The 27,842-nt window shown below is 42.1% G+C and overlaps 1 protein-coding gene across 1 annotated transcript; it reads right to left on the bottom strand.

Moving 5' to 3' along the window:
• Positions 1 to 19,867: 19,867 nt before the first annotated feature.
• LOC139300151 (peripheral myelin protein 22-like) lies at positions 19,868 to 22,629 on the bottom strand. Its single transcript, XM_070923152.1, has 5 exons — positions 22,508 to 22,629; positions 21,622 to 21,713; positions 21,352 to 21,445; positions 21,086 to 21,226; positions 19,868 to 20,968 (listed from the first exon to the last, which is right to left on the bottom strand). The coding sequence occupies exons 2-5, from the start codon at positions 21,697 to 21,699 to the stop codon at positions 20,811 to 20,813; spliced, it is 471 nt and encodes a 156-aa protein (XP_070779253.1). The 5' UTR covers positions 21,700 to 21,713; positions 22,508 to 22,629; the 3' UTR covers positions 19,868 to 20,810.
• Between the last annotated feature and the right edge of the window lie 5,213 nt (positions 22,630 to 27,842).

The following is a 27,842-nucleotide window of genomic DNA, read 5'->3' as shown; positions in this document are numbered from 1 at the left end:
GACTTCACACATTCACTTGGCAGCTATCACCGGGGAATAGAATCAGAGCTGTTGAATAAAAGCGAAACAAAATAAAACATCATAATAGCAGACTGTTTTGTTTAGAGAACAAATGTAAAGAAATTCAGAGTTTAGGTGCCGGCAGCAGGATGAACTCATCATGATGTCAGTGAAAAACCTCTGTATTCTGCCAAAATGTCAGTCATGCAAGAAGGGAGTTAAAAATTGTTGCATGTCACTCACCCACTCTACGTCTGACTCCATTGTGGGCCGAGTAGAAGTCAGAGATATAGTCAGGTTCAAAATCACCCTGTGAGGTTAATAATTTAGCCTTTATGTGGCATTAGCAATAGATAGAACTGAGAGAGAGAGAGAGAGAGAGAGAGAGAGAGAGAGAGAGAGGAGGGAACGGGATGACATGAGCAGAAGTACCGACCGACTCCAAACCAAAAATATCCCAGGTACATGATATTTGCTTCAGCCTACAGTGCAGAGACTCCAAATCTAGCCAACAAAACAATAAATCAAGAGGTCCAGTGCTATCATACCATCATCTGGTCTTGCATTACTTTTTTGACTGGGTGGTTAATTTCTTTCTGCACCTTGCGGGTATTAAAAGAGCTTTTGTTACTTGTCTTCATAGTTGGATAGCTGACCTTTTCACTCTCACGATCGAGCGAGCGCTTATACAAGGTTAGGCAGCACACGACAGCTTGACAGGTTGTTAAGTGTGTTTCATGGGTTTGTATTTTTAGTTTTGAGTTGGTTCTGAAAATTGAGAAGAAATAGTTTATTTATCCGCACAACCGATTCTTTGAGAATCTAAATCTAATCTTTAACATCGTTGATTTGGTTGAATCATCCACAGAAAGTACAGGAGCTTCTTTAAATACTGGAGGTATTCATCTTCAAGCACCGTGAAATCTTGATCTCTAGAGCAGGACTACCATCTCTGGAACCTACAGAGCACCCAAATCAGATGGAAAATAACAGGGAGATAATCATTGTTAGGCTAACTTTATTTCAGAGGTTAATAAGACAATTGCCTTCCTCTCTGGCCCTTAATCTTTTCTTCTGCATTGTCCAAACCCTAATCCTAATCCGATAGGAAGGGCAAGCATTAATCTGAGACAGTAGACTGGGAGTTGACATATATGTGCTGACATAGCTAATCCAAATCTAATCCCTTTTCTAAAAGGGCTTCTTAGCGTTGTGTGGGGCCAACTTGATTTACGTAACTTACAAGTACAACAAGGATGAGAATTTACATTGGAAGAGGAGGCAGATGTTCCTCTAAATTACTGATTTGTGCACATCACACCCACACCTTGGGCCTGTCAGGTCAAATCTAAGTGCTGTCAGATTGTGACGTGCAGCTCTTGTACACCGGCTCCTCGTTGGCAAGATCCGGTGCTGTGAAGGCTGTTGCATCTGGAAACAACTTGTCATAACACATAGCATAACTAAACATTTCTCAACACGTTTATCCCTAAAATAATGAGGCAGACTTTTCTCAGGCATCTGTTCGAATGCAACAGAGAGATATTCATGTCCAAATGTGGTTTAGCACAATTTAATAGAATGTTTCATTTTCTCTTGTGGGTATCATCGCCTCTGGGCTCGAAATATAATAAAAGACAATTCACTATGAAGCAGAGTTTTCATAATGAGTTGTATAAATTTAAACTGTTTATTCAACATCTGTGAACTTGAACAAGCGGAGAAGGAGGAGTAATGCCCTTGTGATAATGCCATCGAAGTCCTTACTGTTAACATACTGTAACGGTGTAGATTACAGTACGACCGCTTTAACACTCATTTCACTATATATATACACATATATTAAAATCACACAATTTGCTTGATGTAGATTTTCACTTACACTTTAATCCCGTTATAGTTCAGCATTTGTCCTTTAACATGCTTCTCATTACAGCAGTGAATGTAATCAAGTCAAGTTGTCATGCTGCTCATGTTGACAGTGTTCTTATTTTTAACTCATCATGGGCAAAAACAGATCGGAAAGGAGCCCTCAGACCTTTTTTGGTTTTTTTTATCACATTTTTTGGATTTAGTAATTGCTTTGACTCTAATTAGCCTCCAAGCATTAGCATAGCTTTACATGGTGTGCTTGTCAGTGTTTTAAACTGTTGGTATTATAATGACAAAATGTTCTCATTTTCTCCCGAGAGGAATTTTGTTTACTCTGGCAGCTTGAGTGTCCAGAAGACAAAACCTTTTGTTCTTTGTCTTTAAACTATTAACCTTATGCAGAACAGCTGATATCCCCGGTGCTCTCAAAGGGTCGGGGCTTCAGGCTTTGTCCAATGAGATTATTAGACTTCACATATGGCACTCAACATGGCTGTTAATTCAAGCTTTGAAGTCGCCCTGATTTTTTTTCGTTTCATCATCGTGCCAATCATTCCAATTAGGCAAATACTTTCTTATGTACTTCATTTTAATCGGATTCTGTTATGTTATCATAGAAAGCTTATCAGTCCGTATCGTTCAGAGGACAAACAGATGTGATGCTGTGAAGACTGGAAGTTGCATCACCACCAGTGAAATCCTCGTGTTGTAACCAGAGATTCCCTGGAGGACGGTGATGAAGGGAGAAGAGCCCTCTAACCAATACAGGCGGTTCTGTCATTAATGTTCTGTGGTCTCCCAGCGCTATTTATTGCAGTCGCCCGCCTGCCTGGTACCTCTTTGGATTCTCCATTAGGCCAGACCAGTCCTCTCCAAATCCCAGTGGCATGCCATTGTAATGACTTTATCACTCTACCTCAGAGTCCCTGATCGCAAAACCATTTTGGCTTTGGAAGTGTGGCACAAAAAGCACATTAAAAAGCATAAGTAGCTTGCTTGACTTATCTGATTCAACCCCATTGTTTTAAAGCATTTTATATATTCCCTTTAAATTACATTATTCACAGCAATCAGCATTAGTTGCTAAGGCTCTAGACCACCTGTGACCCCACCCAGCTCAGACATCTCAGTGCGTTTCCAGTCTTATCCTGCTTTCTCTGTAATGAGGTGTGTATAGCCCCCTACTCTGTACGGACCAATGTCACCTTTATAATCCAAGATTTGGACTTTGAGGGGGTGAGGGATATGCAGGACCCTCAGTGGGATTACTAACTGGACTGTCTGTTGCGTGGTCTGTCGTCTGTCTGCAACCTCCAGAGAGGCCGAGCAGGGGGATCCTTGCCCTTTAGCTGGTGCTAATCTGGAGTGTAAGGCACAGTACTGTCTGAGCTGGCCTCAGGACCAGACAGTTACATTTATCTGTACATATGTGTGTCAAAGATAAGGACATTTTTTGAAATAGTGCTTCTGACTACAGGACAGCTCCCTCTGGATATGGCAGATACAAGCCCACATGGCATTATATGTAATAAAGTTATGTTGCGGAACGTATTTCATTATGACTGCGGCCGAGGATAAGAAGGGGCGGATGGTGGGAGTTCATGACTCAAGGACTTGTTGGCTTCTAACAGAGATCTTACAATAAAAATTAACTAGGGACAATAATGTGTGTGCCTTGAGCAGCGGAAAAACACTTCACACAGAGATCATTTCAAGGCTTTCAGGGATTTAATCTGATTTCGCAATTAATTGGTTCGTTAAACTTCTGCTCCTGGGATTAAACGAAAATTAAAGCAATGCCAGAACGGAGCAGGAAATTTCCCAAGACGGCCTCTGCACCAGAGTCTGTTTATCTGCCATCCATACAAACGCATCACTTATCTCTCCTATAGTATTTTGGATCTCTGGTGCTCATTATCAATAGGCCTGAAGGGCCAGGTGTGTCAAACAAAACATTACATTACATATATTTTATTGGTGATTGTTGATGTCACAATAGGAGAACAAAATCTGTCAATCAACAACTGATTGTGTTATCTTCAGCTGTCAGTTGCTTAAGGCTGCGTTCAGAGCAACAACAGTAGGATGTAACATGTAGCACTGTCGTGATTCTGCAGTTCATTCTACATTCTCACAATTGCTGAGGCAAAGGAGAATAAATCTTGGCTAAAATAACAAAAAAATGAAACAGTGTCTTAGCGCCTTCACACTGGAGTTTGGTCCTTGTATCATGCATTCATTCAATTCTTTCATTCAATCTGGAATACAGAAAAAAAAAGATATTCAATATTTTGGGTTTTTTTGGGCATTAAAATGGAAAATGTTGTCCTGTTTTTTTCTTACAGTGGATAATATGATAACTGACTGATCTGTAGATTTCATCCTTTCTTCACTGAACGCATGCAAAGAAAGTCATGAGAAAAAGTAAAGAAAAGGAAAACTATCAGACATTTTAATGATTTCTGATGTAAATTACTGTTAATAACAGATACTAACCTTCAGGTTTACCATGATAGACGGCCTGCATCCTATGTTGTGAACATTATTAGTCTCACCAGAAGTATCCTGAATTATTAGCTATGGCAGGCTAAGCAATGCAAATGTGAAATCTTGATCTTGAATGGTTTTTGCCTTTCTCTGTAGCAACACCAGTGCAGTGCTGCAGTATTCATGATCTGAACACGGCGCAGTGCATTACAAAGCCAACACACTCCTCACAGGGCATTAAATGCTACGGAGGGTTAAAAGCAGTTTGCGGCAATCACTGAAATGACATACATGCCTTCTGTGAAACCACTTCTCTTTGCCTCGTTGCACTCTTCACATATCCGACCAATACGTTGTGGTAATCATTCATAATAGCGAGCCTCAAATTGATTCCCAATAGGGACATAATCCACTCTTACTATCAAATTTCATTTCTTGTACAAAGCTTGCGAACTATTCATGATCTGAATGAGTCCGTCCTTGATCTCCCTCCCCCTGCTGTCCTCAGTTGGAAAGCAGTGAACATCAAGGTCCTGATTCGTCATGGGCTCTATTGAGTGGAATTCCTTCTGTTGCCATGGCATCAGGGGAGTGCTGTCACTCATTGTCACTGAGATGACAAGCTCTCATTTCTTTACTATATTTGCTCTTTTGAGACAACTTGTTTCTGCAACATGAAACAGGCAGAAAAGAAAACATTTCAGAGGGTATGAGAGGAGCACAGATGCTGATGGTTTATCCGCGTGCTACCAAACAAACTCTAATCATTAATTTAGCCAAACAGTGGATCTGCCAAGGAATGTATCCCAAGTCAAGCTTTCCTTCACACAGGGATCCACCAAACTACCAAGAATCTGCCCCGGCATCCTCCCACTCTTCTCCCACTTTCCTTCCATAACCAAGCCTGCGCTGCATCATACCACATCTAAAAGCCTCTGCAATTATCCTGTAATTGATTGAAAACCTTACTCTCCCCTGCTTTTCCCTTTGATGACTTCCATTAAGTCAAATTGTAAGACAACGGGCTGAACCCCCAAAGCCCAGTTTTTCCATTCTGCGGGTGTACACCAGCTGGTCGAAGTTATGTGGAGGAGCACTGATAGAACCTCCTCTGATCTTGAAGCTGCCCTGCTGTAGCTTCACAACACAGGCATTGGCACATGACATAAAGAAACTGTATATATCAAACGCGGGTGCCGCTGTTCCCAGTATTAGCACAATCAAGATGCTCCCATTCTCTCTGCCTGTACGTTTCAGCCAGTGCCTGACGATTGGGAGGGGAGGGTTGTCGCAGTATGGAATTAATTTCAGCTTTTACCACGAGAGAGATCTTTATATAGGTCATCCATCCCATCTATAGGGCACAAACTGTCTTTGTTCTGTTGTTTTCCTTCACATGTCACTTTCTATTTAACTTTTCATTGAGTGAGTGTTACATTTACGTCAGCAGCGGCGCTGAGGGTGCTGAGAGCCGTTTGAGAAGGTGAAGCTCCAGACCCATCAAGGTTTGTTTCAATCAAATACCTCCAATCCAGTATACACAACTGTCTTTTATACACACACTTAAGAATCTCTTCTCACCTGTCAGAGCCTGTGGAAGGAGTCATAAACAACTCAAAAGAAAGAAACCACCAAAGAGAGGAAATTAGGATTATTAGGATTATGTAAAGCACTCAAAAGCTAAATGATGGTATTTCTGAGAAGCCAGCATATCCTGAAAGTAACATGAAAATAATATGACGTGCTTGCTTCAAACATGTTCTGTCTATGCATTGAGCATAAAGAAGTGAAAACTGAAAAACAGGCCTTGGTTCAAGAGGTTATCATCCTCCGACGATTCTGGAAAAGCCTTCCAATTACCTTTTTTAGCGTCCACTGCCAATATTTCTCTCATTCTCACTTCCTAGAATATCATTGCATGGAAACTATGGTTAAAGTTGGGGAATGTTTGGGGTTATGGCAAATAATCTAAGTAAGGGATGATTAGGGTCAAACTACCACCGGACCTCCACACCTGTACATTCTGCCTTGATAGACACAAAGGCCACGCTACTGTGCTTTCTGCCCTGATACTGAATGTTGACATCAGGCGTAAATTGCGAGCAGAGGATGTCTGTGACTTCATTACCATTTCTGAAATGTTTCTCCACTTAATTTAGAGAGTACATGTGAACATTTTTACATAATTATTTTTGTATGTTAACTTTGTGCTCTCTATTACTGTGAAATGTTAACATTATGAAGGTGGACCATGGTCAGTTTTGCATATTCTTTAAATTGTGCAAAACACAAAAACTGACTAACTAACTAATAAATAAAGAAAACTAAGGTAATCATCAGTGCTACTGATTGACAAGAGGCTGTAACTTGTGTGGGGTAGTGGAAAGATTAAAAGGATTACAGCATGCCACCTCAAGGATGGAGAGGAAAAGTAAGAAAGTTAGAAAAATATTAGACTGACCCTCTTTAGCACAAGGCCAAGGACATTTCCTAGCCTCATGAACAGAGATGTTTTATAGCGCGAGCTTTGCAGACGACCACCCGCTCGATCCTGCTCCCTGCCCAGCTCCGGCTCTCCTGGCTTGGCTGCTGCTGCAACCTTCAGCAGCACACAGAGAGGAAAGGGTGGGAGGGATAATAATGTGGGTGGGTGGGTGTGTGTGTTGTGGGTGGATGGTTCGGCTTTTTGACTCATGTCCTCATTGCCTGAACACACACAGGCATACACACGCACACACACACACACACACACTTTCTAGTTGATGTCATCCCACATTTACATTACTGGGACATTATCCCTGCTACATCCAGTTAGTAACTTCACACAGTTTAACAGTCTGCGCTCCTCTTTGGTCACTTGGTAAAGCATTTCCACCAACCAGTGACCCGTAGCTCAGAGGACTGGGGTTTGCTTTATATTAGGAGAGACAAGGCAGACTAATTCAATTATTTCTCCAGTAATACAGTCACTATTATCATTGTAATGACTGTATTATATTCAGAGAATAGGCTGCATGTGGGTATTTTGTCTGACTCATTACTCGCAATCATTATGTTTTTGTTTCATGATTGTAAGCTAACTTTGACATTTCTAATGTTCTCTAATGTAAGTGAGTTTTGTAAAATTTTACTTTCCAAATTAAATATTTAGCTTCTACTTTGAAACCTATTCTTCAATGAGGGTGTTCACACACAGGTTCGTGATGGCGAGGATCTCAACAAGCTGACGAGGAGTGACATCTCTGTCACAAGATTTGGGTTGTGAGTGAAAGAATGGGATCAAGTGGCTGAGATGAGGTTTCTCTGCAGGGTGGCTGGTCTTACACTACATGATGACAAGCTCAGCAGCAGACAGCTGGACACCTCCTTTTGAAGATGTAGTAGCCACAACCACCTGAGTAGAGATGCTGGAGCAGACAGAGGGTGGACTTCTTATTCTGCGTTTAGGGGTAAAGCATGGAGTACGATACATGCCAAGTATAAATCCAGCTGGCCTGAAAGGGCTTGAGGATCCTCCAGGAGTAACTGGAAGAAGCTGTTGCTCTGCTTGCTTTTTTCTTCTTCTCTTTTTCCATCATAACACTGACCAGGACAAGCAGTTTGAAAGTGGATACAATGATCGATGCCTCTTTCAGGTCAGAATCGGGAATGCCGTGTTTCCACTTCCATACAATCGAGACAGAGAGGACATGAAGTTCAAACAGTCTGCTGTGGTTAAAGAGACATAGGGAGTTTACAAAAGTGTTGACATTGTTTTATTTTCTCTTGGCACTGTAAGCATGTATTTTATGTCTAAAGGCAAATAAAATGAAAGGTAATGTTTCTTTATTTCACCTGGAACATCCTCTGTTTATCGTGGCCTGGCTTCAACTGCAGTTTATTCCTTACTGTGCCGTGAATGAAACCACTCTCCAGTAGTATGACAGTTACTAATCCGTTATTTTACAAATTCTTTCCCTATGTTTTTTATTCTCTTACATTTTGCCTTCAGGGTGACATTTTTCTTTCCTTGTTCTCCAACCAGAGGAAAACAGGCTGTGTTCCCTGCAGCGCGGGGATGCAGTTTTTTTGGAGTCAGCTGTGTGTTGGCGTCTCTGACATTTTGTCTGTCAGCGCAGTGTGACTGTGTTGAAGCAGAGTTTAGCTATAAGAATGAGCGTATGTGTGTGTGTGTGTCTGTGTGTGTGTGTTAACAGGAGGGGATGCATCCACACTAATGAAAGGACCAAATTCCACACTAATCAGAAACAAATCATGGCGAACCGCAGGATCAAAGACCTGTCAGCTTTAAAGATGGCTTCATGCCCTACGAACTTTGAAAAATCGCTTTTAGCTCATCAAGAACTTCCACCCAGAGACAGCATGATAGCTCAGAAGATTCAGAGGCACTTGGCTCCTTTCAAAGGGCTTTCTCTCCCTCTCTTCTCTTTTCCTTTGCTCTCTCTCTCTCTCTCTCTCTCTCTCTCTCTCTCTTTCTTTCTCTCTCTCTCTCTCTCTCTCTCTCTCTCTCTCTCTCTCTCTCTCTCTCTCTCTCTTTCTTTCTCTCTCTCTCTCTCCTCCTGCAAATAACGAACAGACTGAAATAAAGCTCAATATCTGACCTACATTGTAAGAGCCTGGTCTGCAGCAATTAATCTTTTGAAAAGCTTCTTAAGACAGGAAGCAAGTGCACACCACCAATTTCTTCATTTAAATTGAAGGCAGTATAATAGCTGACATGGCTGCACTGCCCTCGTCCCTCAGCTTTGCTACTCACTGGTTATTCCAGGGCCTAACGCAAATCCATGTCAAAGTTCAACAACAGCCTGGGGTTCACATCATGTCAGATATTCTACGGGAATTAAGAAATATATGTTATTATAGCAAGTTGCATGATTTTATACAACAAACATGTTGTTTCCTATAAGAATGAATGGCCCTATTTCATTTTAACATTATGTTGATGTGTTCATTCTTCTTTTTCTTTGTTTTAGATTAATTGTAAACATGTTTTTACAACATATAAAATAACATGTCACACATATAAAAACTCTCCTTGGAATAATAATGTGTAATAATTGTAATAAAAAAAAATGACATCTACTCCTTCTCCCTCTTTAAAAACATCAATGATTATATTATTGTTCATTTCAAAAGTTTAACACGAGATGTCTCCTACATCCCTGAAGTCCAGTCTCGGTGCATATGCAGTCTTCATTTCCACATCACACTTGTGTAAATTGCATATTGAACCATGATTGGCTTCCTAACTTCCTCACAAAATCCTGCTCTCTTAACCTCTGGTGTCAAACTCTGCACATACATCATTGTGCACCCTGAGGGTCAAACATCCAAGTGAAGTAACAATAAACAAAACACATTTTTGAGTGGAGGGGGGACTTTAAGGTTACGGTACGTTTTCACAGAATAATTTAAAATCAAACAGCCCTCTGTAGGAATTTAAACATCGATTCGACTGATAAAAACATTTCCAAAATCAATGGGATAAACTCAGAGAGGATTGGCAACAATTTACCTTCCAGGTGTGCTAACAGGAAAGAACCTCGGTGAGAACATTTCTGGTGCACTATGTCATTGAATGAACTTCATGTTGCCCACAACAGACATCCTGCAACATCCTGCCTTACAGTGTTTTTTTGCAGGCTGCATCAAGATCAAACAGACTTGGGTGAGCCGCAGTCATCAGGGTTGGTAGGCTGCACTCAACCACTCATCTTTGTGAACCCTCACCAGGCTTAGCATGAGGCTGCTGTGGTCCGCACATCTGGCTGAGCAGTATCCACACATACTGGCTTGGTGTTTTTTGTGTTTACGTGTAAGGTTATGGTACAGCTAACGCATGCACTCTGCAGCTTGTTTTTAATTGGGTGGTTATGACATTTATTTATGAGAGGGTTTTATGAGTCCATGTATCATGTAATAGTCACGATAAGATAAGGTTTTAACCAGTCTGTGTGCAAATGAATGTATGAGTGACTGTGTTTACCTCTACATGTTGAGTTTTACGGCCAGATCAGATTTATGATGCTTGTTGTGCCCGTGGGAAATAGGGGGCAGAGGTAGGAGCATGTGACATACAGCCCTGTCCTTGCATAGTCAAGAATCAATGGACCTTTCTGATTAAAGTGGCACTGGGAAAAGAAATAACTGCCCTCATCAATATGTTTTGCTGCACTGTGTTGTTCTTCGTGTGTGTAATTCAGTGTATGTGCATATAATGTTGCTGTGGTCCATTTTCATGTCACATTATATTTTCAAGTGCATCCTGTATGATGATTTCTTCTGTTGACAAGTCTGTTTAAAAGTGTGTAACATGACCCGTGATGACTTATTAGCTGCTTACGAGTTGTGCTTCACCAGGATGATGTACGGCTTCGAGGCCATATCAAGGCAGTACTTGACCGCTGGGCTCCACCTCGGGCTTTACAGTTAACAAATCCTCATCTTTACTCCTGCCTAACTCAGAGCTTCCTCCCATGAATCCTGCGTTTTATGGCCCAGAGGTTCAGCGTTGATGCTCCCTCCACCACTGGCCATATGTCAGAGGGAGGCGAACTCGACAAAAACGAACATGGTGTGAACTTTGGAGCTGTCAAAAGGCTTCTTGACACCTTGACAGCCACAGATGGAAAGGTCTCGTTACAGTGCATATGCACACGGGAGGTGCCAATGGAGCTGTAAAAGCACTCGTCACTTCTGTCAAAGAATGTTGGACATCTATTAGATGTATTTCTGACAGGATGTTAAACATATTTGCTTTTTTTCACTATGCCCTCTTATTTTTTGTCAGAAAATAGATGAATACATGGAGGTTTTAAGTAACAATGGTTAATGGAAGACGTTAATGCTGTATATCGTCGGCACTGAGTCATATATCTGCATTGCACAGAGAGCACAGAGAGGCAGACTTATTTTTCTTGGATGAATCAATGGAAGGTATGCTTCTTTCAAATGCAGGTAGCAAAAGGGTCAAGGCCCTGAGAGCCATCAGTTTCAAACAATTATAAAAGTTTGTCTCCAGCCAAGTTTACAGACATCTGAAAAAAATGCTTGAGGAGTAGAGATTATTAAGGGTTAGAAGAGGGATTTCAGAGGATGGGGGTCTGTCCACGGGTTTAATTATCAGACGATACAAAACTCTTCTTTCCATCACACTACTCACTGTTGGAGAGGTAACTATTACAATTATATGTTTTCATTTGCGATCTGTTTGTGCCATGCAACTTAAAGCTCTGTGAAAGCATGTATATGCTTGTCCTAAATGCAGACTTCCTAACAAAAAGAAAAGACAAGACAGATGATTGTCCTCAGAGCTCTGCCATCCTGGTTTGATGGAGGTGACACAAGGCTTCATGCTTGACTTCACTGGCCAATCAGGAGCCCCGTGTCTGCAGGTTGAAAGGTTAACTGGCTCATTAGTCGATGCTCTTCACGATATGGCTAATGATCACCATTGTTTGCCATTGCCACTTGAGGCTTAGTAAGATACCCAGAGAATCCAAATTCTTTTTGAAGTCCTACATTTTTGAAGAATGAGCAGTCAAGATAAGGATGTTTTGTTTGCAGGAAAGTATTTTTGAATATATGCATTTCATCCATGTAATTTTGTCAATTTCTATCTCTGTATTTTGATGCTTTTATAAATAATCGATGTTTATAGATGTAGAGAATCCATTTATGAGCTATATTCCAGTAGCCAGAGATTTATCAGGCAGTCATGAGGCACATGCCAGCTGTGCAGAGGGTGCGCCTGTTTTTGGGAGCGGCATATTTTAAGTGTTTAAGTGTTTTCTTGCTCAACCACAATTCACTCACCAGTTCAGACTTTTCCAAAACCCATTTATAGGGTTCAGCCTTCTGCGGGCCCAGGGCAGTTTCTCAGCTTGACACCATCAATGAGGAATTGAATAAGAGGCTCTTAGAGATGTTTGAATTAACCTGGCTTGTCTCGGTTATTTTGACACAAGCTGCATGACAGAAAATGTGTTGTGTTTCAAAGAAGCAGAAAGGCACTTCTCCGGGGCAAAGCAGTGGTTTTCAACAAATCATTTCTCCGAAGAGCCCCGAATGGTGGATCATTATGTTACTTAACTCCTTACTTCAATAACAGATTCTAATTGTTTTCTGAAACGTGAAACTGATTGAGTTGCACAATAGCCACACATGTCATTGTCTTAATCTTATATTTCTTGTTAACTTGCTCAAATGTTTAAAATTAGACTTGCTACCCAATAAGATAGTGCTTGATTTGATATTACGTTATTCAGATAATTAAATAATGTCCCTCCCCAGACATAATAATATCATTATCTATTGAAAAGATTTAATAGGAGAAGATATTGTTCCATACTTCTCATCAGATGATGAACTAATAGGACGTGCATACATCCTTCTGTAGCTTTGCTTTTGCAGTTGTGCTTATCTCTAAATCTCCTATCTGCTGTGGGCAGTCTGGGTAATCATTAGCGATATGGGTCTTAGTACATCTGGACTGGTGTGGATTTGCTCGGGACAGAAGTGAAGCAATCACAGAGCAGCTGTTTGGGCTCTTTAGTCTGTAGGAAGCAAGACTGGAGGAGAGGTCGGACTTGGACCACGTCGTTAGATGAGACGATGGAGTCACTGTCAATATTTGCACTACGCAGACATTTAGGGGAACCTATTAACCCCATCTGAACCTAGGAGTCTGCACTCGGAGCAGATATTTCTCTCTGCTCACTCGTTGTCTTAATGTTTAGGTGTCCGAACATTCTCACTGACAGGGTTAACTGTGGGATAACGAGATTTAGACTGGCTGCTTACAACTGGGGTTCCTTAGTGTTTACGGGTTTATGCCAGCAGCTTTAAAAAGGTTTTCTGGCCTTCGTGCTGCTTACATTGTCCAGTCTCTATCATGTCAACACTCTCAAAATTTTCCTAATTGGGAATTCTTACTCATTCCTAGACTTCACAATAGGAAGTAATCTCTTTGCTACTTAAATCGCATCAAAATAAAGGCACATTTAGGTCAAATTGAGAATAAAATAGTGTTTATACCCTCTAAACTTTATCAAAATGCCCTTTTAACAGTTACACTCAATCCACTCAGTCAGTCATTGTATCTGAATCTATGTTAGTTACTTTAAGAGCAGATAAAAACACACAGAAGTGTTTGAAACAGACAATAACAAAGCTGGTAGCTTGTGGGGTGGTCCTAATGCCATAAGTGGGCCTAGCCATTAACGAATTTGCAGCTGCAGCACAGTAACAGCAGACCTGCTTTTTACAACAACAAAAAAAACCTTGGGGCTCTCTCGGAGCAAGACATTTTGGCCTCAGCCATTTTTCGATGACAAATGAGGATGAATTGGTGTAAACTTAACCTGGCTTGTAGTGATCTGGAGATGAAGAGGAAGAGGGAGGACATAGGCTGTTACATCCAATCAGAGGATGCAGGTGATCTGTGGGGTTTTACTGCTGACAAATCGACCCACCAGAGTGGCCACTGACTCAGATAGATAAGAAAGGTATCCTGGCATAGACTCTGGAGTCTGGCTATCTGTTTGAGGAGATAGACTTTGGGAACTGGGAACTCCTGAAGTATGGGAAACACACTTGGGAAACAGCTGATGTAAGCACCAATCTGATCCACTTTTCCCCCCTGAACTTTAGGCAATGAAAGCACCAATCTCACCCTCCTCTTTTCTGAACTTTGGGCAGTGGAGTGTTTGCTAAAGGTGTAATTCTAGCTTTCCTTGTTCCAGACTTCAGCAGCCACCAGCAGGACTCTGATCATCAGTCACCAGAGAAGGGTTTTTCGAGGCTGGGAAGACAAACAAAGACACCCACTCCAAACACATGCAGCTTGGCTGGCTCGACTCCCCATCCACTCTGAAATCCACCGGGGAGACTGGGACCAGGGTCAGTGAGGTTGAAATAACACAGCTACTTCAGTTTGACCCTTCAATTAGGCCACGACTGCCATCCTTCATTTGATCTGCCAGAAGATATCACATCCGCCTCTCAGGCTTATTTAGCTCTCTGACAGATGAGTGGCTGTAATTGGATCTACATATGTATGTATGTATGTATGTATGTATGTATGTATCTATGTATGTATGTATGTATGTATGTATCTATCTATCTATCTATCTATCTATCTATCTATCTATCTATCTATCTATCTATCTATCTATCTACGTGAGGTTTGCTGGAACTGGCAGATATGAACCCAAAAGCATGACAATGAAACTGTCAGAGTTGGCAAAGAAATCCGAAGAAGGACAGGCAGGTCAGGCAAAAACAGGATCAGTAATGTTGGAGAGCTTGAGTAGTTTGCATGGCAGGATCTGAAATTACAGGAGAGTTAATGATATCTCATGAAAACCAAAACCAGATGAAAACAAACTAAGAGTTGGTGGAATTCATGACAATCTATTTATTTCCGGGGTGTTCTGTACTACTGAGAAATACAATAATGGTGCAAAAAACACACAATAGATTGTAAAAATAACTACAGGAAACTAAATGTAAATATTCACAAGATGCCAATGTTTCGGCTCTGTCATATTGTGAACTGAATGTGCCAAAATAGCGTTCTGAGCTTAAATTGATTTTGTTACATTTACAAGGAATATGCTGCAGGTTAAGTCCAATACATGAAGCCACTATTTCTGGGAGTACTGTACAGGTTTCTTTCTGTACTGTCACCCTCTGGCTCCGCAAGCCGTCTCCTGGCACATAAAAAGAGAGTTATGTCATAGTGTAGACACATTTTCATTGACAAAATGATCAAATACATTAAATATCTTCATTTTGGTGTGATCGCCCCCTCATTGACGTGTGAAGAATCTCTTTGCTCTCAACTGTATCATGTTTTCTAATCATTTTTGTGCCACTTTGTGTGTAATTATCTTCACGTGCCAGTATGTGCAAGCTCTCACAAGCTCTCTCAAATTATCTGCATATTTTCATCTCCAACTCAAATGTGGGAAAGCGCATTTGAAGCCCATAAATGGATCAGCAGCCGTGTAACCGCTGCTCCGTGTTTCCCCACAGTGATGCATCTCGGCACTGTCACACTGCTCTCTAATTTGGAGGAGCTCTGCTCAGGCCTGAAACACCAGAGAGCGGCAAGATACTCTCCGACTCACTGGTAATTAAAGGAGAAATGTTTGCCTCAGTAGCCTCGTCACACTAGCATAGAAACCCTTGTTAGCCACCAGAGCTGGATTAGAAGGTCTTTGTTGCTGACTAGTGGCCACACAGCTTTTGAGTGTGTCTTGAGTATGCATATGAGATGTATCTATGTGTGTGTGTGTGTGTGTGTGTGTGTGTGTGTGTGTGTGTGTGTGTGTGTGTGTGTGTGTGTGTGTGTGTGTGACAGACGGACTGATAGACAGAAATATGCAGGGAAACACCATATTGAAGTACCAAATGTTAGCCCTGCTTCCCAAATCCCCCCCTTGATATTTATGGAACCAGACTTTATGTGCGTAAAAATAGCAGTGAATAATTGATTTTTTTTCTCCTTTTTTTCTCCCCATGCAACCACCTCTCTTCTTACTCAATGATTATGACTGGTTGAATCTTTCTGCTGGCACTAAATTATTAACAGAACACTGTTTTAATTAAGTCTCAAGTTACAGGAGCAATGTTTTGAATCAAATATTATTCAGGGTCACTTGGGATGAGTGAATACGCATTGTAAACTTCAATCTAAAAGCTTCACTGAAAATATATTCTAAGTCCATATGCAGTGTGGAGGTTTTTGCACTCAGTAGTTCTGGCTCTGTCGCTCCTGACAGCTGACTGCAGTAGGAAGATGTTTCACATCTGTGCCCATGCTATGAAGAGCATTAAGAATGAGTGATTTAGTGTTTGTGGGATTTTATTCACACTCATAATTTAGATAGAAACGCATTTATGTTCTGTATGGGTGTGTTCGTGAGTTTGTTTGTGTGTGTATGCATGTGTGCCGTCGTGTGCATTTGTGGTCATGAGCGTGTGTGTGCGTATGTGTAGGAATCAGAAATATCTGTCTCTCATCCCCTTGTCATCTTCATCCTATATATCTTCATGTCTCCCTGTGAGTTTTAGGCAGTTTTAGGCAGGAAATGGAGCTGGGGGATTCCTCTGCATGGCGGGGGTTTAAGGCGGACTCTAGTGGCAAGATTTAACGGCAGGGGTCATGGGTCAAAGGTGCCTCCAGGTTCCACATTTGCAACTTTGCCCAGATCCTGTCCGGGCTGCCGTCAAAGTGGGCAGCCAGCCGCACTCTAATGTGTATTAGCAAGACAAAGGGAGAGGAGAGGGGCGGGCATAAGATGGGCTTTGATTTCTCAGAGATTTATGGGTGTGATGAAATCAGCTTTGAATAAACTGGGCTTGCCCATTTTCTCTATCGTTTAGCCACATCTGAAGGCTCTGGGGTTTGTTCCGGGAGACAGACACCCTGGATAAAAAGGCAACAAATCTAAAGAGAAAGAAGAGAGGAGGGCTGCAGCTTCCTCTGAAGTCCTCACATGTCCCATTCAGGGACCCATCAGCTGGCTGCAGCCCATTGTATGTGCTGCTTCACGACCATTACTGCCTCACCAGAGAAAATCCCAACTGAAGACTTATGGAAATGATCCTGATGTGTTCCTGGGATACCAAGAAAGCACTTGGCTGCCAACATTGGCTGTCGTTTTGCAACAGTTTAACACTAAGGAGAGTCAGACATGTCAGTGAAATATCCTGGTCTTTATCAAGTAGTTAAACAGTGGTGATGTATGTATACAGCCACCAAAGTACCCAGTGGATGGTGATGAGGGTGGCTTCCTCTCAATCCCCTCTCCCCCATCCTGCATGTCCTGCAGTAAATACTAAGTGCCCCCCAGTGACCCTCCCAGTGATAAATAACCCTTAAGGTTAACCACGTTTGAAATGGAGCTGTGAGGCCATTATAGGCCTCCGGAGTTTTCTTGACATCCCCAATATGTTATCTGTCTGCTCGGGGACTTTTACCAGAGCAGCATCAACTGGCCTCTCTTTTGTGTCAGGACGATGAAGTTCAGTGGAGCTCTTTTAGCCAACAAACCTGAGGAGGAGATTTCCCCCCTGTCTGTATGTCTGTGTGTGTGTTTGGAGGGGGGAAGTGTGTTTTCCTGCATAACGCACTGCAGGCATGCACGTCTGCATACAAGTGCGTGCACAGATGGCGTTGGGTAGTAAGTGAACTAATGGTAATTTCATCTTGGCTTCTGGTAGGCAGCTAAAAAAAGGTTTCATGGCTGCTTGTGTCATCTGTGCAAATGAGTCTGAGGACAATCTGATTCATGTCATATAAAAGTAACATGCAAGCATCAGTATTACAGTAAAACAACAGTAGTTCTACATTTACAGTTCATCTGATCAACATGTGTCCAACAGTAGTAAAAAATATATATATAAAGAAAAAAGGAAAATGATATGAAATATACATGTTTTCATGTACTATAAAGTCAAAAAGCAGGGTAATTGAAAAAGTGCAACCTATTTACTATTATACTGCTTCATGTGTTCTAACTGGTTTACTGTATTAGACCTAGCAAAGAGCCTCTGAAGAACAATATTTGTTCAAATCTCAGAAGGGCAGCCATCGCTTCTCCTGTTGCTGCTAATGATAGAAAAATAACCACACAACACAGATGATATGTAATTAGGGTAAGATGGCTGTTGTTAAACATCATGTGCACACTGTAGTTTTGCACATTTGAGAGCTGGCAGCCATAAACTTTGTTTCTGATGTTCGGTATAAGACATCTATAAACTGCTTTTGATCAAAGGCAGAATCCTATTTCAATAATCCTCTGTGGTGCCAACTTCTGACAGGGAGCACGAGAGAAGATTAGTGTCATGTTACCGCAGTATTGTGCGCTTTAAACGGCAAACAGAGCGGAAGAACTTCTTCTTCCTCAGTACGGGAGAAACAGCATTATATTTTAGTTCACCATAGTTTTGATCATTTTTTCAAAATTGCAAAACTTCAAAAGAGAGCTCTGGAGAAAATGAACGACAAGTGTGATGCAGTCACCACCTAGTGGAATTATGGGATCCTCAAACTATTTTCGTTTTGCCATGAGCGTTCACTTGCTGCTGTATGTGTTTTAAAACACAATTTACAGTATAAAATATAGACTCCTGCCAATTGTTTGTCAGCTAGACCTGTAAAATAAAACCAGAGGTGGTACATTTACTCAAGTGCCATACCCAAGCACAATTTTGAGATACTTTACTTGAGTATTTTCATCTTCTACTTTATACTTCTACTCCACTACATTTTGGAGATAAATGTTGCTTTTATTATTAGATTTTCTATACAAAATATAACAAATCATGTCAATCAACAAAATCATGATGTATTATTACAGATGAAGTTACCTGGCAGTATATAACATAGTCCCACAACTGCAACATTAGTGATGCTTACACAATGATGTATCAAAATTGATAATCCAGTAATATAATACTATTCTGAAATGGGCCATTCTGCTTAATAAGTACATGTAGTACTTTAAGTACAATTTGAAGCTAATTCTTTTGTAGTTTTACTGAAATAAGATTTTGAATGCAGGACTTTTACTTGTAACAGAATATTTCTACACTTGTGGTATTTCCATTATTACGTAAGTAAAAGATAGTCCTTCCACCACTGAATAAAACAAACACTAGTACACATGAATAAGTCTTCTACTGACATCTAATGGTGAGCCACCATCACTATGCTGGTGGGTAAAGAACAGATGGTTGCTGCAGCATATCTGCTGTGTAGGTGTGACCTGCGTAATCCACATGGTACTGGGAAGTTAAGCATTTGATACATGTAAGATGGAAGGGAGAAACTTGCGAGGTATAAAGAAAGATCCGTTGTTTTTATGAAAAGCTTCATATTACTGTGCAGCAGCCAATGGTCCAAAAATGTATTTTTAGAAATGTTTTATACTTCCTCACAGAGATGCTGTTGAAGCATTTTTCCTGAACCACATTTCTGTGCTGTATTCTTTGATTTATGCTGTTTTGCCGAAATAACGGTGCCAAGTTTCCAGCAGTTGATAAGCATGTCCTCAAACTGTAGCCAGGTGGTGCTATTTGAATTTTAAGTTTGTCTGTTTACTGTCTAGATGCTGGGGAATTAATTGTATGAATTAAAGGTACATGAAAAGCTATTTGATCAGCAGTTTTACTGAGAAATAGTTTAATTCTGCATTTAAACTGAACGTATTTAACTATGTGGTGCCCAGGTATTTCACCAACATCCACGTTTCCCTCAGGTGAATAACAGGATCCTGGGTGTGTTTTGTGTGTCACAGCTCCACCAAGTGGGATAGTTAAGCTACTACAAGGAACCGAGTGTGTGACTGAAGGTCAGTCTTTTGTCTTTTGCTAGTCCCAGCATACCATACAGTTCATGTGTCAGCCAGAAACAACAAATATTAGGTAAAAATGTCACTGTGTGGTGTGAACACTATATGTATACTCATCAATAGTGTACCTGCACATGATTCACTTAATTTCAAAGGGTTTATTTAGAAGAATACTGACAAAAATGCAGACTTAGGTTTGTACAAAGCAAATTAATCACCGGACATGACACACTTGCGACACAAAGTATACATTTCAAGAGTAGTACATAAAAAAAGCACCATTTTTCAACACTAGATTACAAAATGCAAAAAGAAATATTTGGAATATCAAGTACAATGATAATTCAGAAAAACTTCATGAGTTTATTAACACTTATTGTTATTTTGTTTTTATTTCTGAGGATTTTCTCAGTTCCTTCAAGAAGAACATGGATATTCTAAGTAAGGCACAGGGTTCAAAGCATTTGACACTCATTTTAACAAACATCTTAAAAAGCTTGATACTCTGGCAGTTGAAGCGACATCTCTTTGGCACAGCTGCATGATTTGTGAGAGACACAAACTCTATCACGTAAATGAGCATGACAATGTTAACACTATGTACAAAATGGCATGTAAAAATGTTATAAATATGTCTAAAAACCACAGACACTATGTACATCTTTGTACTGAAGCAAGGCAGGATTACTCGTCTTTGTTATCACACATGATGGATTTGTGGAAGTCGGGTGCCAGCATGCAACAAAAGTCAATATGTCACCCAAACATTTCTAGACACACTCTGAAGACACTGTCGCCAAAGGACACGTGTAGTGACATTCAGCCTTTGTTAAAATTCACAAAGCAAACAGGTATGATGTTTTTCAGCATGTGATGGGAACATAATGGATACTGAAATACAGCAAAAGAAAAAAATCCCCAGCAGTGATAAATGTCTCCATTTTGTGTTTACAATTGTTAGTGACACATGCACTTTAGTTGTATTGATGGGATGTCAGTCTATGGTCTGTGGGCAGTAGGCACAGTGCGATGTTGTTGTAAGGGGTATCCTAACTACCCCTCCTCATTGCTCTTCCGCTCCTTCTCTCATTCTTTCTTCCTCAGGACGATATAAATGAGGCCGCTGATGAGACAGAGGGGGAAAGCCACCCAGGCCAGCACGTAGGCGTAGCCGAAGTGTGTGCCGGATCCATCATCCGGACTCATCACAGTGTAGATGATCGCCCCGCACATCACAAACACACCTAGGAGAGACGAGAGGAGGAGGGGTGAGGGGAATCTGGAGGAATGATGATCTCACAGCTCCACCCGGGGGCCTGCTCGGGGTGTGACCCGTCAGCGTGTGATGAAGTCATACTCACTTGCCAAGATCTGGAAGATGGCGGTGAAGAAGAAGCGTCCGCCCTTGACCAGTTTGAACAGCTGGAACAAAAACGCAATGAGGGAGAAGAAGCAGAAGAGCAAGGACAGGATCATGAGGGCTTGAACCGCCTGGATCCAGTCTGGAAAAGGACAGACGGAAATGATGGAGAGCATGAATTATAAACACATTCATAACTTCTCCATACCAAAGGCAATGAAGGCACAATACATCATTTCAGCTTGTTTTTCAGGAATGCTGACAAACCTTCACCGCTCGCAGGTTTGCAGTGGTAGCCTCCATTAGTTGTCATGCAACTGTACCATAGATCTGTGCTCCTGTCCCCTCCTACAGACCAGGCCTGGTCAACACAACAACACAGGAGGATTTAAATACACAGTATGAGCCGTGGGCTACAATATCCAACACTAATAACAGTTCATAATCATGCAAAAAGCAGCTAGAGCTTATTCACAACATGTCCCTGTTCCATTCTGCAGTTTTCACAATTTAAAAATGAAAAACAGGAGAACTTACACTGGCTGCTGTTGACACGATGAGAAGAATGAGAATGATAAGGTGCAAGACGAGCACTCCAAGCAGGATGAGCAGCATGTTTTCAAGTAGATCTGAGGGACAAATGAGACAGAGGAAGTCAGTCCACGTGAAGCTACAATCTCACCAAAGCCCTGTTTTAGGCGTGCAGCGCAACATCAGCTCATCTGGACGCTAGATGGCGCTGTTTCCTCACTTCTGCACCGACCGCAATGTTTACCTCAATGTGAAAGTATCCCCTTACAAACGCTGAACGAAAGAAGGAAGGAACTATAATTTCTTCCTGATGGGGATAAAATGCTCAATGTTGAGTTTAAAGTCAGGCTGCAGTAATGAAACTAAATCGATCCTCAAGTTGATTTCACCTACCCTGAACTTTTGATCCGTTTACAAGTTCAAATGATTTAATTACAACTCATTAATTTAAGCAATGCGTGTTTGCATAATAGGTTCAAAGAAAAGCCCCAGAGAAAAGTCTGGCGAAAGCAACTGTAGGTCGATGTGAAGAAAGACTGATTCACGACTAATCAATGCATGCTGCTGGAAAACAAACTCAACCCATCTGCATGAAAAACATTCCAGCGTAGTGCCGCCATGCGTGAGCCTCAAGCTTTACGTCCCGTTTTATTCTCTAGTCTGAGTTTCTAGATCTAAACGGAGCCGGAGGAGCGAGTCACTCAGCTAAACCCGCAGCATGTAAGACAAAGTCGCATTTTCGAGTCATTAAAAATAAATCCAAAGTCGATTTAAGGTCCAGGGGTGAAGTCCTGTTGTATGGGTGGGGGGGTGGGGGGAGAAAGTCAATGAAAAAGTCATTTCACTGACTAAAACAAAAGGAAAAACGCTCCAACACATTAGTCCAACTTACAAAAAGGCAAAAGCAAGAGGTTTGTTTCCGTGGAAAGGGAGTGCTGAGGTGAAGAGTTGGGAAAGTATCAGCGAGCTTCTGCGTCTCTCGACTCTTTCTCTGTAGCTACTATTCCAGATGTGGCTCACACACCCCAGTCAGTCTCTCTCTCCGCCTGAGAACACCGCCCTGCGGGCCCTGCACGTCACCAGGGGCCCGCTCCAAAAAAAAACTTTTCTTTTTTCTCCCTCTACGTCCTCTTCTTCCAGTGGCAGCCCATCATCTGGATTGCGCTTAAATCCACAGGATTGTAAGGAGTATCCTATTGTATTATTCTGCAAAACACAAAGCCTTAAAAATACAACCGTATGCGTGACTGCCTCTACATTTATGTCCTAAAACATTCATTATTTCAACAGTATTATGGCATAAGAAGTTAGATTCCAATGAGGGCGTGTTGTGTCTACACAGTAATTTTACGATTCATGTGTCATCCATGTATTTTATAGCTGTGGTGTTTTTATATTCCCTATAAAAGGCCTGATCCTGTATCCTGCACGATACATGTCTGTTTAAGTGCTTTTCTTTACAGGCCACACCTGAAATCCTAACAATCTGAGCTCTGGCTGTCAGGACAGTCAGGATGCCTCTTCACCTTGTTCCAGATGGATGGAGGTGGCCGGACAGCCCTACTGACCCCCACTGACGGGCTGAACTCAAATGTGCACATCGAGCTCCATAAACCACACATGCCATGCTCTGTCCGGATCGTGTGTGTGTGTGTGTGTGTGTGTGTGTGCATGTGAACAGCCCAGCCCTCTGGAGGCCCTGCGGTATGCCCAGAATGCCTGTGTGTGTGTGTGTGTGTGAAGCAGGCCTCCTGTTTACTCCTGCGTCTGCGGAGAGAAGGGAGAGTCTGTCCAGTGCCAGAGGGAGTTAACACGGTGCAGTCTTTCGGTCATGCTAAACTGATGGAACGGCTTGGATCTCCACGCGCACACGATTCAAGGATGAGTGACAAAAAAGATTTGCCCGCCACAGCCCGCCGTGGTTCTGCATCCCTCATTACGCTGTGGTCGCAGGCCATTTCCTTCACAAGTCACAAAGTTGTAAACCACACCAGAATGCAAAATGACAACAGTGACAAAAGCACAAGCACACATTGTTGCACTGTTTTGAAACCCTCCCCAGTCCAAACATGATTGTGATCAGCTGCTGCAGTCAGAGAACACAGCTCGTGCCCCCCCCCTCTCTACTCTCCCTTGCAGGTTTTTTGGCTCGTCAGGTGGATTCCTGTGGTCTGTGTTTGTAAACACGCGAGGGGAGGAACTGTACGCTGCTGCCCAGGCTCGCTGTGGGATGCCGGGCGAGGCAGTGCTGCGAGTCCTGGCAGAGCTGGAGGAGGCAGAGAGAGAGAGAGAGAGAGAGAGAGAGAGAGAGGGCTCTTTGACAATCAGCCGACCACTCAGCTGGACGTGGTGCTGTTTATGAAGATGTAATTGGTGCAGTGGTCAGGGGGGAAGGCAGTGCCAGCAGCAGCAGCGGCAGCAGGGTGAGAAGTCAAACCTGGCTGCTCAGCTGGAGCAGGTGTGTGTGTGGAGACTATAAATGTCACAGTGGTCCAACACTCCTCTTTGGTCAGAGATGATTCACACACAGTTCTGCACTGTTACTCACACAGTGGACCTACACAGAGCAGAATAGCAACGGGTTGAAGTGTAACAATCCGCTTAAAGAACAACAACAATAAAGATTACCTTAAACATGATAAAGTCACTCTGTTGCTGTTGTTGCTGCTGTGAACTCTTATAATACAGCATCTGTGATACATTCCTCAGCAAATGAAGCTTCACTGCAGTGAGCTACGAATGTGCCCCACCCTTTCTTTATTACAACTTTATTTAATTTAGTAAGCTGTGTTTGCTTTCATGATGTCATTATACAGTTGTTGGATATTTAATAATATTTATGAAAACAAGCACATATTGCCCTTTTAATGAATCTTTTATACAGTTATTGTGTGGAGTTTTGTGCTAATTATTTCAGTATGAAACACACCCATTGCCAAAAGAAAATCCCCAGTTATTGTGAGGACTCTAAAAGAAATGAGGGTATGGTTTCTCACACTTTACCCTGCATGCTTATTAGTGCCAATCTCTTCAGTGATAGCTCAGCCATAACCCTGAGGAGTTATGATCTTTCTTACATGGCTGATAGCACTGGAAGACATCCAAAACCTTTCACCCCCACTGAATGAAATCACACAGCTCCTCTTCTTTTGAAAGTGAAGGATTACAAAGCAAACGGGCAGGAGCGGCTCAATCCCCAGTAACTATAGTCTCGGCCATTGTGGCGAGGCTGCAGCTGAAATCTAAAACCGACACACCCCGCTTCATTTAGGGCTTTACCAGGACACAGGTGAGCTGTTTTAGAAAGTTGAATAGCCAAGTTGAATTTGTGGATATCAACTCGAACTATTTTCTGTTTCCCCAAATGAACCTCACAGATTTGTGCAAAAAGAGCTTCAGTACTGTTTAAGCAGTACCTCTGGCAAATCAGCTGACCCTAAAACAAAACCACAGAGACATCATAAGGCTCTCACTGTTGAAATGAAAATAAAAATACAAATTGTAATGACAGAATTGGGCTGTGACTTTGTTGGAAAAAGAAAGTATTTTAATGGGAACTCTACGGTGTGGACATTAATCCTCTTATTCTTCTGATATTCTTAGAATATGTTGTTTTTGTTTTTCTAAAATCTAAATCTTTTCAAATCTAAATCTGAATCTATAATTACACCAGTACGTCTGGATTTGACTTCAGCGTTGAAGGCTGGGAGTCAAGGTGAGTGCTAACTTTCAGTTTTCTTTTTGGCATCACATTTGTGTTGATCTCATATCAAATCAAGGGTCAAGTCAAGACTTGTGTTACAGTTGAGGTGTTTTACTGGAACAGCCTGCTGTTCAGTGACAGAATGAGTCAGCCTCAGTTAGAGCCCTGCCCTGGTATACAGCACTGGGCTCCACCTGCAGGAGTGGCCTCTTTTTGGACTGTTCCAATAGCAAACATGGGACTGAGTGAGAAAATTAGGATTTGGACATGACCTCAGCTTGGCTGCCTGGAGGACGTCTTAGTGGGACAGCTGGACAGGCATATTTCACTTGTGGGAATATGAAGGAATTGGGGGAACGCCTCAGTGCTGCTTCACCTATGGAAGTCACTGCCAAAAGAAGAACACTAAAGCTGTGAAGTCAGTCTGGTAAAATGTCATCAGGAGTAGCTGACAACGCCTGTCCACAAAAAAATCCTTGGGACATTTCTGGGTCATCGCAGCTGGAGAACATTGGAATCTACTCCAGCTGCACACAGAACTTCACGCCTTTGTTACAGCTTGTGTTAGTTTGTGTTGTGGCCTGGTTTAGTCAAAGTGCGGCATCAAATGCATCATCCAGTTCACTCTGAAACCAAAGACGGCGACATTCCTCTTTGCAGATGCATTCTCTGCTCTCCAGGATGTACATGGCTCTTTCCCTGCGCTGCCCAGGCCCTCACTGGTCTCACTGTGCTGCTCTTGATGTTTGTGTTTCGCCACTTAGTGACTATCAGATAACATCCCACGGACCATGCAGGAGGAGCAGGAGAGGAGCCCTCCAGACCTACGTTAAAGGATTAGCAATGACACTGATACTAGACGGCATGTTGACTCCGACCATAAATATGCACAAAATGCACCCACAAAAAGACAAACTCACTGATCCTTTCACTGGCTTCACATGTTTCAAACATGACCAGGCCTCAAACTGTAATATGCAACATCTGCAGCTTATCTTTGAGAGGCTATACTATCAAAAATGTCTCTGCTGTGTGTGAAAGCGGCATAATAAGTAGGTCGGTGTGTAAATGTAAAGCAGGATCACATTAGAGCATCTGTGCCGTGCATGCCCCGTCTCACCTCTGCCATTTTAAACTCTGAAGCTCCAAAATGGACCATGACCGAGCCGAAGGCCTCCATTGGCTGGGAGCTAAATCAGATAAAGCAGGCCAAGATGTTTTAGAAGGGGAGAGGGCTTCGTTTCTTTCCCCTCAGAAATGGGCCCGTCCCTCCCTGTGAAAAAACAACAACTAAATAAATCAGAGACATACGGCATGACGAACTCCAGATTGTGGCACCCTAGTGATCCTAAACATGTGCTAATCATTAGCCCCTGGCTTCCTGTTGGAGTGGATGTCATCAGGACACACATCCCAACAGGCAAGACCAGCATACAAACTGTTGCTTGGAATCAGAGTGATACAGGCCTCAAGGGTTTGGAATGAAGCAATAAAAGCTATGAAAGAATTCAATTTGAGTCGCCTTGCTCTCGTTTCTGCACAGATCTCACAGCTCTGTTATCTGCAGATAAATATCTAAGCTGCATCAGACACACTCCATGCTAGTTATTTTTAATTACAATCAAATGTGTCTGAATAAACACTCTTGGTCATATGATTCATTTGCTTTGAGATCTGCAGCTGAAATCCCCTCCAACTCCCAGAGAAGAAAACAATTCTTGCCTACTTGTTATCAGCAGTTTCCTCATTCCTGCTGATGTGCTATCTTTTCCCAAGCAGCGAATCTGTGCTCCTTTGACAGCTAACAGTGCAGTACTTCCTTTACAGGCTGCCAATTCTGACTTTACGTAAAGGAAGGTGTGTGCCAGTGGATATTTTCTTTCCTGAAGTGCTGCCAGCACTTCGTAGCGTCTGTAGATCTGGTCTACCTGGAGAATAAGGAGCTGGCTCTGACCAGCTATTGGTGCATCATCTTATCATTTGTTTGTTGGCTATTTGGAGAATCCCAAAGCTGCTTCTGGGGTCAAAAGTCATGAAAAGCCAATGTTAACACCTATCATTGAGCTCATTTACTCTGAGATAAGACACTGGCACGCTGAGGTCATCAGAAGGGTTTTATACCAAGCGTAAGGCATTGACTATACAGCTAGCAAAGGGCTGTTGTCTTGTGTGAAAGAAAGGAGGGTAAAGAATAGGCATGAATGAGACCATCTTTAAGCATGCTGCTAAACGTGCTTTAGTTTTTATCTCTGTCTAGATCAGGCTCACTGCTTAAGTTATGAGTCATCTGGCTGCTGATACAAGAAAACCAAATAATTGAATCCATAATACTCATGGTGTTTTGGTTTCCTGTTTGCATTTGTAGAGGAAGATGGTCGCTCAAACTTGGTCGACTTCCGGGGAATGTGGTGATACACATATGTGTGTGATGGCTAGCCTAGTGGCTGTATAGTGGCCTGGCCAAAGGAAACTGTGGCCGCGCCGTAAAGCCTGGCTTGGAGCAGAGAATCAGTGTTGTGTGTGT

The sequence above is a fragment of the Enoplosus armatus genome, chromosome 17, assembly GCF_043641665.1.
Source record: "Enoplosus armatus isolate fEnoArm2 chromosome 17, fEnoArm2.hap1, whole genome shotgun sequence".
In the NCBI taxonomy this organism is placed as follows: Eukaryota; Metazoa; Chordata; class Actinopteri; order Centrarchiformes; family Enoplosidae; genus Enoplosus; species Enoplosus armatus.
This window is presented reverse-complemented; position numbering and strand designations above follow the sequence as displayed.